This window comes from Scyliorhinus torazame, chromosome 11 (genome assembly GCF_047496885.1).
Source record: "Scyliorhinus torazame isolate Kashiwa2021f chromosome 11, sScyTor2.1, whole genome shotgun sequence".
NCBI classification, from domain to species: Eukaryota; Metazoa; Chordata; class Chondrichthyes; order Carcharhiniformes; family Scyliorhinidae; genus Scyliorhinus; species Scyliorhinus torazame.
Genome location: NC_092717.1, coordinates 147022071 through 147034869, shown reverse-complemented (window position 1 = coordinate 147034869; position 12799 = coordinate 147022071). Strand labels below are relative to the sequence as shown.

General features: G+C 44.8%; 1 protein-coding gene across 2 annotated transcripts in view; it reads right to left on the bottom strand.

The window, feature by feature from the left end:
* rnf139 (ring finger protein 139) overlaps positions 1-10411 on the bottom strand; it is a 43117-nt gene extending 32706 nt beyond the window's left edge. The window contains exon 1 of one of the 2 annotated variants that reach the window (XM_072467864.1): positions 9965-10411. In XM_072467864.1, coding sequence (XP_072323965.1) covers positions 9965-10127 — 163 coding nt within the window. In that variant the 5' untranslated portion in view covers positions 10128-10411. The remainder of the gene's footprint in view (positions 1-9964) is intronic. The other variant, XM_072467865.1, reaches the window with a different exon arrangement.
* Between the last annotated feature and the right edge of the window lie 2388 nt (positions 10412-12799).

Sequence of the window (12799 nt, the reverse complement as noted above, 5' to 3'; positions counted from 1 at the left end):
CCTGTTCCTCCAATTTGTGCTGGGCTTCACTGGAACATTGCAGCAGGCCAAGGACGGAGATGTGGTGTTGGAGCAGGACAGTGAGTTGAAATGGCAAGCGGACAGACCGAAGGTGTTCTGTAAAGCAGTCTCTCCAATGTAGAGTAGACCACATTGGGAGCAGCAAATGCAATAGACCTGATTGAAGGAGGTGCATGTGAAGCGCTGCCTCACTTGAAAAGAGTGTTTAGGCCCTGGGATGGTGAACAGAGAGGAGGTAAAAGGGCAGGTGTTACACCTTCTATGATTGCATGGGAATGTGCCGTGGTGAGGTGTCCGTGAGGGAATGATCCCTGCAAAATGCTGACAAGGGATCAATATAACAATCAATCACGCTCATTTATCATTGATTATCATAGAATTTACAGTGCAGAAGGAGGCCACCCGGCCCATCGAGTCTGCACCGGCTCTTGGAAAGAGCACCCTACCCAAGGTCAACACCTCCACCCTATCCCCACAACCCAGCAACCCCACCCAACACTAAGGGCAATTTTGGACACTAAGGGCAATTTATCATGGCCAATCCACCTAACGTGCACATCTTTGGACTGTGGGAGGAAACCGGAGCACCCAGAGGAAACCCACGCACACACGGGGAGGATGTGCAGACTCCGCACAGACAGTGACCCAAGCTGGAATCGAACCTGGGACCCTGGAGCTGTGAAGCAATTGTGCTATCCACAATGCTACCGTGCTGCCCCAGAAACAACATCAAAGGGGTCGTCCAGGATTTGAACCCGGGACCTCACATTTTTGTGCAGCACAACCCCCGAAGCGAGAATCTTACCTCTAGACCAACGAGCCGGTTGGTCTCGATTTAAGCCTGCTCAAAGCTACATCATTCATATGCAAAGACCCGGTTTCTGCAAAGTAGTATGCTTAAACACCTTGCACCTTTTTAGAATTACCCAGTGCACCTTTTTAGAATTACCCGGAAGCCTGTAGCTCCCCATCGCTTTCTCAATAGAACATTACAGCGCAGTACAGGCCCTTCGGCCCTCAATGTTGCGCCGAGCTGTGAAACCACTCTAAAGCCCATCTACACTATTCCCTTATTGTCCATATGTCTATCCAATGACGATTTGAAAGTCCTTAGTGTTGGCGAGCCCACTACTGTTGCAGGCAGGGCATTCCACGCCCTTACTACTCTCTATTAAAGAACCTACCTCTGACATCGGTCTTATATCCATCTCCCCTCAATTTAAAGGTATGTCCCCTCGTGCTAGACATCACCATCTGAGGAAAAAGGCTCTCACTGTTCACCCTATCCAATCCTCTGATCATCTTCTATGCCTTAATTAAGTCACCTCTTAACCTTCTTCTCTCTAACGAAAACAGACTCAAGTCCCTCAGCCTTTCCTCATAAGATCTTCCCTCCATACCAGGCAACATTCCGGTAAATCTCCTCTGCACCCTTTCCAATGCTTCCACATCCTTCCTATAATGCGGCGACCAGAATTGCACGCAATACTCCAAATGCGGCCGCACCAGAGTGTTGTATAGCTGCAACATGACTTCATGGCTCCTAAATTCAATCACTCTATCAATAAAAGTTAACACATCGTACGCCTTCTTAACAACCCTCTCAACCTGAGTGGCAACTTTCAAGGATCTATGTACATGGACACCGAGATCTCTCTGCTCATCCACACTGCCAAGAATCTTACCATTAGCCCAGTACTCAGTCTTCCTGTTATTCCTTCCAAAATGAATCACCTCACACTTTTCTGCATTAAACTCCATTTGCCACCTCTCAGTCCAGCGCTGCAGCTTATCTATGTCCCTCTGTAACTTGTAACATCTTTCCGCACGGTCCACAACTCCACCGACTTTAGTGTCATCTGCAAATGTACTCACCCATCCTTCTACGCCCTCCTCCAGGTCATTTGGCAATGCCTTGCCAGAGTCTTGCCAACTAATTAACATCCTTTTTCTCTGGTTGTATGAAGTGCTGAGATTGTTTGAACTTAGACATTTTTACGTTTGTCCTGATGAAAGCTTCAGTGACATGCATCTCTTTTCAGCAAAATATAAGCAAAATATCAAGAATGAAGAACGTTATGAAACTAATAATTGACAAAACCATGGACCAGGCAGGTTCCACCAAGTTTTTAAAGAAAGTAGATGCCCCAACTATAATCTAAAATACTTTCAATTCAGGAACCATTCCTTTAGATTGGAAAGTTGCATGTCACTGTGCTATTTAAGAATGGTGACAGAGGAAAACTATGGAATTATAGACCGATTAGCCCAACATCTGTAGCTGGACAATTATTAAGCGCATCATTAGATAAGGTAACTGAACACCTTGAACATTTTCAGGAGTTTGTGAAGGGCAAGTCATGCCTGAAAATTTTGATTGAAACTTTTGAAGTGGATAATGGAATGTCTATGGATGTTATTTATATAAACTTCCTGAAGGCAACTGTTGAAGTCCTTCAAAAGGGAAGCTTATCTGAATTTGAAGCTCATGGAACTGGGAGGCAGTGGCATTGTCACTGGACTGGTATTCCAGAGTCCCAGGGTATTGATCTGGGGACACAGGCTCAAATCCACCACAGCAAATGGTGAAAATTGAAGTGAATAAAAAAATCTGGCATTAAAAGTCTCATGATGACTGTCATCAATTGTCGTAAAAACCCCTCTGGTTCACTAACATCCTCTCGGGAAGGACATCTGCCATCCTTATCCGGTCCGGCTTACATGTGATTCCAGACCCACAGGAATGTGGTTGACTCATACCCCACTCAAGGGCAATTAGCGATGAGGATAAATGCTGGCTCGCCCAGCGACACCCACCTCCCATGAAATAATTTTTAAAAATTGAAGGCAAATTATTGACCCGATGGGGGCGACAATGTGGCTGTGGTTAGCACTGCTGCCTCACAGCGCCGAGTTCTATCCTGGCCCGCCTGGGTCACTGTCCGTGTGGAGTTTGCACAGTCTCCCCATGTCTGCATGGGTCTCACCCCCACACCCCAAAGGTGTGCACGGGTAAGTGGGTTGGCCACGCTAAAAAAAAAGTTTTTAAATTTTTTTTTAGTTACTGACCCGATTAGGAAATTGACTGAGTAGCAGGAGACAGAGTAGGGCAGGTATTCTAAATGGCGTCGGGGGACTTATGGTATTACACAAAGATCTCAATTGGAACCTCAACCACTCACCCTATTAATGATGACTTAAGATGATGGGATAAAAAGTCACAGATCCAACTTTGACAATGATACAAAGACAGAACAGCATTGCAAGCAATGTAAAATGGGGAGTGTCACATTTCAGAGATATTGATTTCATGTCATCAAATGTGAGGTCATCCACCTTGGACCCAAAGGGCAAAAGGCTGAAACAGTGAAGGCAGGAAAGCCACTTGTTCCGGATTATTTGGGACTTCCCTGCACATGTTCCAGATTGTACGCATTCAGGACACTATTTGTCCCACATTTGCAATTTTACACACATGTAGTGCCCACCTGTGCGAGCACACTGTGTTCTCCTCCCAGCAGCCTGCTTACAGCTTTGCAAGCTGCACCCGCTTTCACAAGGGCACCAGCAATTCCCCCTCCCCCGGATGCCAGAATCTCCTTAATTTATCCCTCAGAGTTGGTCACGGAGTAGAGATCCAAAGAGACTCGAGGCTCCAGGAACAAAAGACTATTAAAATGTGATTAATAGGCGCAGAAACTAATCAAAAAGGCTAATGGAATGCTGGCTATTATATGTAAAGGTTCAGAATGCAAGGAGGTAGAAGACATGCTTCAGCGATATTAAGCCCTGGTTATATCCCACTTGGAATATTGAATACACATCACTGGTCTTGGAGGGAACACAGAATAGATTTACCAGAATGACACTGGAAACCCAAGAGTTAAATTACAAAACAAATTACACAAACTAGGTTTGTACTCACTGAAAATTAGAAGGTTACGGGAAAATGTACTCAAAGTTTTCAAGATATTAAGCAGAACAGCTAGGGCATATATAGACACTACCTCCACTGGGTTAGCAAGTCTGGGACTAAAAAATTGAGCCAGACCTTTCAGGAGTGAAATTAGGAAATACATCTGCACACAAAGGTCAGCAGAACCTGGGACCCTCTTCCACAAATGGCAACTGGTTGCAGATCAGCCACAATCTGGTTAAATGACAGAGCAAACTTAAGGGGTTAAATGGGTTCATCCCTGGTCCTACTTAGCTATTGCAGTGCTATCATGTAAGGCAAGGCGTAATTACAGCATAGCATATTCATATAGGCAATTTTCATTGGAAAATAATAAAAAGAGGGATAGAATGTATTAAAGCGAGGACCCAATTGCAGCCATACATTCTAATTTACTTATCCCCATTTCACCAGGAGAGAACAGTTGGTCTCAACTATATACACTAAACATTATCAAGTTTACCCACTACGGATGTCAGTTTGATTGGCCTCCTTCTCTTGAACACAGATGATTCGGTCCTCTGGTACAGCATCCAAACCCAAAAATGTGAGAAAAATCATTTATATTTCTTTCCCGACTTCCCTCAGCATTCCCAGATACACAAAAGTGTATTTTCCACTTTGTACCCCACCACCTTTTCCAGTACTACTACTGTATTTATAGTTATATCATTTTGCTCCAACATTTCTTCTTGTACGCTTCCACTATCACTTCATACAAATCAATAAAATTAATTCACAGGAGATTCATCACATGCGTGTCAGTTTACTTTCTGCCATTAAGCCAAGTTTGGATCGAATTTGCTAGTCTCCGATGGATCCCGAAGGATTTACTTTTTGACCAGTCTGCCATGTGGGACCTTCACAAATGCTTTGCTAAAATTCATGTAAATTGCATCCATCACACTGCCTTCAATTTTGTCACTTCCTCGAAAAACTCAATCAATCAGTTTAGTTAGAGACATTTCTTTAACAAATCATGCGGACATTTTAATTAATCTAATCTTCCCAAATAAGTCCCTCCGAATTAGTTCCAATAATTTGACTACAGCTGAAGTTAAGCTAACAAGTCTAATTTTCTTTTAAAATTTAGAGTATCCAATTCTTTTTTCTACAATTAAGGGGCAATTTAGCATGGCCAATCCACCCAACCTGCACATCTTTGGGTTGTGGGAGTAAAACGCACGCAGACACAGGAGAATGTGCAAACTCCACACAAACAGTGACCCAGGGCCGGAATCGAACACAGGTCCTCAGCACCGAGGGAGCAGAGCTAACCACTGGGCCACCGTGCCACCCAGGTCTAATTATCCAGATTATACCTTCCTTCCTTTTCATACAACTTTATGGTGTTGGCAGTCCTTAAATCCTCTGTAACCATCAAGGATTGAAATATGATAAAAACATAGAAATTAGGAGAAGTAGGCAATTCAGCCTTTCGAGCCTGCTCCGCCATTCAATCAGATTATGGCTGATCTCTTCCTGGTCTGAAATCCACTTCCCTGCCTCTTCCCCATATCCCTTTTTTTTTTTAAATTTAGAGTACCCGATAATTTTTTTCCAATTAAGGGGAAATTTAGCGTGGCCAATCCACCTAACCTGCACATCTTTGGGTTGTGGGGGTGAAACTCACGCAGACACGGGGAGAATATGCAAACTCCACATGGACAGTGACCCGGAGCCGGGATCGAACCCGGGTCCTCAGTGCCATAGGCAGCAGTGATAACCACTGCACTATCATGCCCATAACTCGTTTTTTTATCAGAAATATATCTATCTGCTTCTTGAAACCATTTAATGGCTCAGAATCCACCGCACTAATGGGACGAGTTCCACAAATTCACAACTCTCTGCAAGAAGTAGTTATTCCTCAAAGCATGGTCAGAGACTCTGCAATTTCCTCCTTTTTTGAGTGAACATCTAGGATTTATTTCACCAGTCTTTTTTTTTTTTTTAATTCATTTACGAGATGTGGGCGTCATGGCCAGACTAGCATTTAATGCTCATTCCAAGTTGCCCTCAAGAAGATGGTGGTGAACTGCCCCCTTGAACCATTACACTCCTGACTTGGGCCTTGTCGACGGTAGCAGGATTTTGGGAGTCAGGTGGCGAGTCACTCGCCGCAGGATTCCTAACTTGTGACTTGCACTTCTGGCACAGTATTTACATGGCAGTCCAGTTCAGTTTCTAGTCAATGGTAACCCCAAGATGTTGACAGGCCATTTACCTACTTTCAAGGATGTCAGGCCTTCCTCTCAATGTTTATCCCATCAATATTTCACACCCTTAACGACATCATCAATGGCCCCCTCTTTTGTAAAGACAGCCACAATTTATTAATTATGAATCTTACCCACACATCTTCCTGCTCCATAAGATATCTTTTTGGTCTCTAATATGTGTTATTCTTTTCTAAAGTCTTTGGATTTTCCTTGCTTTTACTTGCCAGTATTTTTCCATGTCCTCGCTTTGTTTTCCTAATTTCACCTCTATGTTTCTGTACTCCGCTAGGCTTTCTGAAATATTAAGCTCTGTGTCTGACATTAGCCTCCCCTTTTAGCATTATCTTACCATCTATGCACCTCGTCATCCAGAAGCTCTAGATTCAGTCATCCCACTCTGTCTTTGTGAGAATATGTTTACCCAGATCCCCTTGAATCTCCTTCTTGAACATTTCCCATTGCTCTGACACTGAATTATTTTCATGTAGTTGTTTCCAGTCCACCTTTGCTAAATTGCTCCTCAAACTTAGTAAAATTTGCCATTCCTCATTTTGAACCTTCACTCCTATTTCACCTCTGTCCTTTTCCATAACGATGATAAATCTGTCTGGATTATGATCACTATCATAGCAGCTTCCTCCCACTTTTGGAGAAACTGAAACAAGCTAGTCATTTAGAAACCTTACCACTCCTTCAACCACAGAAGGTTGCTTTTGTCACTTTAATCAGGCTAACGTTTACTAGTTTACTTTTTACATCTTTCAAAATTTTTTTCATTTCTCTACATACAGAAGAACATAAGAACTAGGAGCAGGAGTAGGCCATATGGCCCCTCGAGCCTGCTCCACCATTCAATGAGATCATGGCTGATCTTTTGTGGACTCAGCTCCACTTTCCAGCCCGAACACCATAATCCTTAATCCCTTTATTTTTCAAAAAACTATCTTTATCTTAAAAACATTTAATGAAAGAGCTTCAACTGCTTCACTGGGCAAGGAATTCCATAGATTCCTCCTAAACTCAGTCCTAAATCTACTTCCCCTTATTTTGAGGCTATGCCCCTAGTTCTGCTTTCACCCGCCAGTGGAAACAACCTGCCCGCATCTATCCTAGCTATTCCCTTCATAATTTTATATGTTTCTATAAGATCCCCCCTCATCCTTCTAAATTGCAACGATTACAGTCCCAGTCTACTCAACCTCTCCTTGTAATCCAACCCCTTCAACTCTGGGATTAACCTAGTGAATCTCCTCTGCACACCCTCCAGTGCCAGTACGTCCTTTCTCAAGTAAGGAGACCAAAACTGAACACAATACTCCAGGTGTGGCCTCACTAACACCTTATACAATTGCAGCATAACCTCCCTAGTCTTAAATTCCATTCCTCTAGCAATGAAGGGCAAAATTCCATTCGCCTTCTTAATCACCTGTAAACCAACTTTTTGCGACTCATGCACGAGCACACCCAGGTCTCTCTGCATAGCAGCATGTTTTAGTATTTCATTTAAATAATAATCCCTTTTGCTGTTATTCCTACCAAAATGGATAACCTCACATTTGTCAACATTGTATTCCATCTGCCAGACCCTAGCCCATTCACTTAACCTATCCAAATCCCTCTGCAGACTTCCGGTATCCTCTGCACTTTTTGCTTTACCACTCATCTCACTGTCGTCTGCAAACTTGGACACACTGCCCTTGGCCCCCAACTCCAAATCATCTATGTAAACTGTGGGCCCAACACTGATCCCTGAGGGACACCACTAGCTACTGATTGCCAACCAGAGAAACACCCATTAATCCCCACTCTTTGCTTTCTATTAATTAACCAATCCTCAATCTGTCACTCTTTTACGTCCCTTCAATTTTGTAATCTCATGTTTCCCATCAATTTCCTACGCCAAATAGAAGATAATTGTGGTTGTTAGAGACCGATATTCTCAGCCCCAGGATATCACTGTAGGAAGTGTGAAAGGTTGTATTCTAGACCCAACCATCTTCAGCTGCTTCAATTACCTTCCCTTTGTCAGAAGTAGGGATGCTCACTGACAGTTGCACAGGTGTTCATTTGTAACTGCGTAGACAATGATGTGGTACACACAGCATGCAGCGAGACTGGGATAACATTCAGACTTGGGCATTCACGCTATACAATTGCCAGATAAAGACCATCTCCAAGAGAGAGTCTCTATCCCTTGGCAGTCAACAACATTACTGTCAAATCCCCAAAATACATTGGAGTGAGTCCCGGGTCCCATAAAATAATCATCTTTCATTGTCACAAAGTAGGCTTGCATTAACACTGCAATGAAGTTACTGTGAAAAGCCCCTAGTCGCCACATTCCGGCACCTGTTCGGGTACATAGGAGGGAGAATTCAGAATGTCCAATTCACCCAACGTCTTTTGGGATTTGTGGGAGGAAACCAGAGTAAACCCACGCAGACAAAGGGAGAGCGTGCAGACTCTGCACAGACAGTGACCCAAGCCAGGAATCAAACCGGAGACCCTGGCGCAGTGAAGCCAGTGCAAACCATTGTGCTACCATACCAGAAACTGCACTGGATCAGTCAGTCACATGAATACCGCGGCTACAAGAGCAGGAAAGAAGTTAGGTACCCACCAGTGTGTGACTCACCTACTGACTTCCCATGTCTACCAACTGCAAGACACCTCAGGAGTACATACAAACATAATTAATTAGGAGAAATCATGGCTGATCAGATTGTAGCCTCAATTCCACATATGCCTGATTGCCTTTGAGACTCCTTTGTTAGTCAAGAATCGTTCTTCTTCTGCCTTCAAAATATTAATTTTCCCAGGTGGTGGAGGCAGGGTTGAAGAGTTCCAACCTTCAGAGAAAGAAATTCTTCCCAGCTCCATCTTAAACAAGAGACCCTTTATTTATAAACTGTGTTGCTCAGGTGGCACAGCGGTTAGCACTGCTGCCTCACAAGATTGAGGACTTGGGTTTGATCCCAGCTCCGGGTCACTGTTCGTGCGGTTTGCACATTCTCCCAGTAGCTGCGTGGGTGTCACCCCCACAACCCAAAAATGTGCAGCGTGGGTGGATTGGCCACGCTAAATGGTCCCTTAATTGGGATTTCTAAAAAACTGTGCTCCTTAATTCTTGTGTCACTGCAGCTCTTACACTCAAAATACTGGAAGCCTGACACTATGATCCGGGAAAAAGCGATCCACTTGATGGAGACCCCATCTACCAACGTTATATTCACTCCCTCCACCACCAATGTATCATGTCTGCATCATACAAAATTGGAGAAACTCACCAACTTCTTTAACACTCTCCAAACCTACAATCTCTGCCATCTAGAAAGACCAGAGTTCCAAAGAGTACAGCACGAACCTCTTCCCAGAGTATATCTAATCAGACGGAATACTCTCCTCCATGAAGCCCTGAATTCTCCTCCATATCCCTTCCCAGCAAAGCTTCAATTAAATGTTGGAACTTGGGTTGCCTGTCTCCAAGAGAAGTTCAAGTCTCACGAAATAAAGACGAGCCTTCATCCTCCCTCCTCTCCAGATCAGAGCTGCCAACTGACCTAAGCAGGAATTCTTCAACCCTTCCCAGTCACTAATCCAGAGTGACTTGTGAACACCTCACCCGATTAGGTGTTTAACTAGTCGGACAGGACCTCCCCCAGGCTGATGTAAGATGATCCATCTGTGCTGATAAAAGAATCGGCAGCAATTCTCCAACCCAGGAGCCTGCTCCTCCCCTGCAGCCTCCCAGCCTGCAATCACTCACCCAGTAACCGCTGCGATACCTGCCGAGCCGCCGTGGACAGGCTCTCGACGCCGTCAAAGTAAGAGTTTAAGATGGCGTCGATGACGAAGATGCAGGGAACCCGCAGGGCCACGTCCAGGACCCCCCGCAGTTGACTCCCCATCGACACCCACTGCGACGACATGAGCAACCACAGCGCTGCCAGCCGCTGGGGCAAAGTCGGCTGCTCGGTGAAGGAGTGGCGCGGCCAGTTGGGCACCGTGCACGCCTTTATGTGGCGGAGCTGTAGCTGCCGGTGAGTCAGCTGTCGCCACTCTTTCGCTGTCCACCCTCCGCCGCCGCTCTCCGCTTCCTTTCCATACTCCAGTCCGTCCACCCGCCCGGCGGCCGGCCGCTCCCGCTCTCTCCCCGCACCGCGAAAGGTACGTCACGCAAACTGACACATCACAATCGGACGTATGGAGGGCAGCTGGGGAAGAAAACGCAGTGAGCTCACAATCATCACGCACGATGGAATGGTCAACCGCCAGGGGCGGGGCCGCGGTACAACGTCACAATCAAACTTCGAGTTTGCGCAGACGCTGCTTGTTCTGTTCGTACTGAAGCTTTGTCATGTGACAATCACAGTACTCTTACAGGACAGAAGGTGGTCATTTGGCCCATGGTGTCTGCTCTGGCTATTTCGCGCAAGCCTGAGAGTAGGTGTAATGCCTGTTCTTGTCACCTTGGGATCGAGTATGTCCCTTTTATGGGGCCATGAATTGAATTCAATGTCAATTGGAACAAATAAGGAAAAGGATGAAGGGCTTGACCCGCCCACTCTACACATTGGCTTGCTTTATAACTTTGCTTTATAACTTCCCTGCCTGCTCCCAGTAACCCTGCAGATTGTTTATTTTAAAATAATCATCCAATTCCTACTTGAATGTCTCGATTGGACCTGCTTCCACCACACTCGAGCAGTGCATTCCAGACCCTAACAACTTGCTTATGCTTGTATTGCCAATTCCTTTAAACATATGCCCTCTTGTTCTCCATCCTTCAATGAGTGCAAACAATTTCTCGCTATCTACTCTGCCAGACCACTCATGATTCTGAATACCTCTATCAAATCTTCTATCAGCATTCATTTATATAGGCCAAAGATTCCCAACTTCACCAATCCTACTTCATAACTGAAGTTCCTGATCCCTGGAACCATTCTCATAATCCTCTTATGCACTCCCTCCAATGCCTTCACAACCTTCCTAAAATATGGTGCCCAGGACTGGATATAAAACTCAGGGGAGGTCTAACTGGTATATATTTTTTCAACATTCAACATAACCTCCTTATTCTTGTACTGTATGCAATATTAACTGCTTTCTCAACCTGTCCTGTCATCTTTAATGACTTATACACATATACAGTTTTGTCCCTCAGCTCCTGCACCCCATTTATAATAATCTTTATTATTGGCACAAGTAGGCTTACTGTAACACTGCAATGAAGTTAATATGAAAACCCCCTTGTCGCCACACTCCAGTGCCTGTTCGGGTACACTGAGGGAGAATTCAGAATGTCAAAATTACCTAACAGCTCGCCTTTTGGGACTTGTGGGAGGAAACCGGAGCACCTGGGGGAAACCCATGCACACTTGGAGAACGGGCAGACTCCGCACAGACAGTGACCCAAGCTAGGAATCAAACCTGGGTCCCTGGCACAGTGATGCAACAGTGTTAACCACTGTACTACCGTGCCACCCATTTACAGTTGTACATTTTTTTTTACATAGGAACCAGGAGTAGGAGTAGGCCATCTGGTCCTTCGAGCCTGCTCCGCCATTCACTAAGATCATAGCTGATGTTTTGGTGGACTCAGCTCCACTTACCTGCCCACTCACCATAACCCTTAATTCCTTTATTGTTCAAAAATCTATCTATCTTTGCCTGAAAAACAAGGTAGCCTCAACTGCTTCACTGGGCAGGGAAGTCCACTGATTCACGACCGTTTGGGTGAAGAAGTTCCTCCTCAACTCAGTCCTACATCTGCTCCCCCTTATTTTGAGGCTATGCCCCCTAGTTCTAGTTTCACCCACCATTGGAAACAACCTCCCTGCTTCTATCCTATCTATTCCCTTCATAATTTTATATGATTCTACAAGATCCCCTCTCATTCTTCCAAATTCCAATGAGTATAGTCCCAGTCTACTTAGTCTCTCATGAACTAATCCTCTCAACTCTGGAATAAACCCAGTGAATCTCCTCTGTACACACTCCAGTGCATGTAAGGAGACCAAATCTGTACACAGTGCTCCAGGTGTGGCCTCACTAGCACCCTATACAGCTGCAACATAACCTCCATGCTTTTAAACTCCACCCCTCTAGCCATGAAGGACAAAATTCCATTTGCCTTCTTAATTACTTATTGCACGTGCAAACCAACTTTTTGCAATTCATGCACATAGACACCCAGGTCCCTCTGCACACCAGCATGCTGCAATGTTTTACCATTTAAGTAATAGTCCAGTTTACTGTTATCCCTACCAAAATGAATGACCTCACATTCATCAACATTGAACCCCATCTGCTAGAACTTTGCCCACTCACTTAAACTCTCTATATCCCTCTGCAGACTTTCAGTGTCCTCTGCACACTTGGCTCTACCATTCATCTTAATATCATCTGCGAACTTTGACATATTACACTTGGTCCCCAACTCCAGATCATCTATGTAAATTGTAAACAATTGCAGACCCAACACTGAGCTCTGAGGCACACCACTGGCCACTGATCGCCAAACAGAAAACACCGATTTATCCCCACTCTTTGCTTTCTGTCAGTTAACCAATCCTCTATCCATGCTAATACATTACCC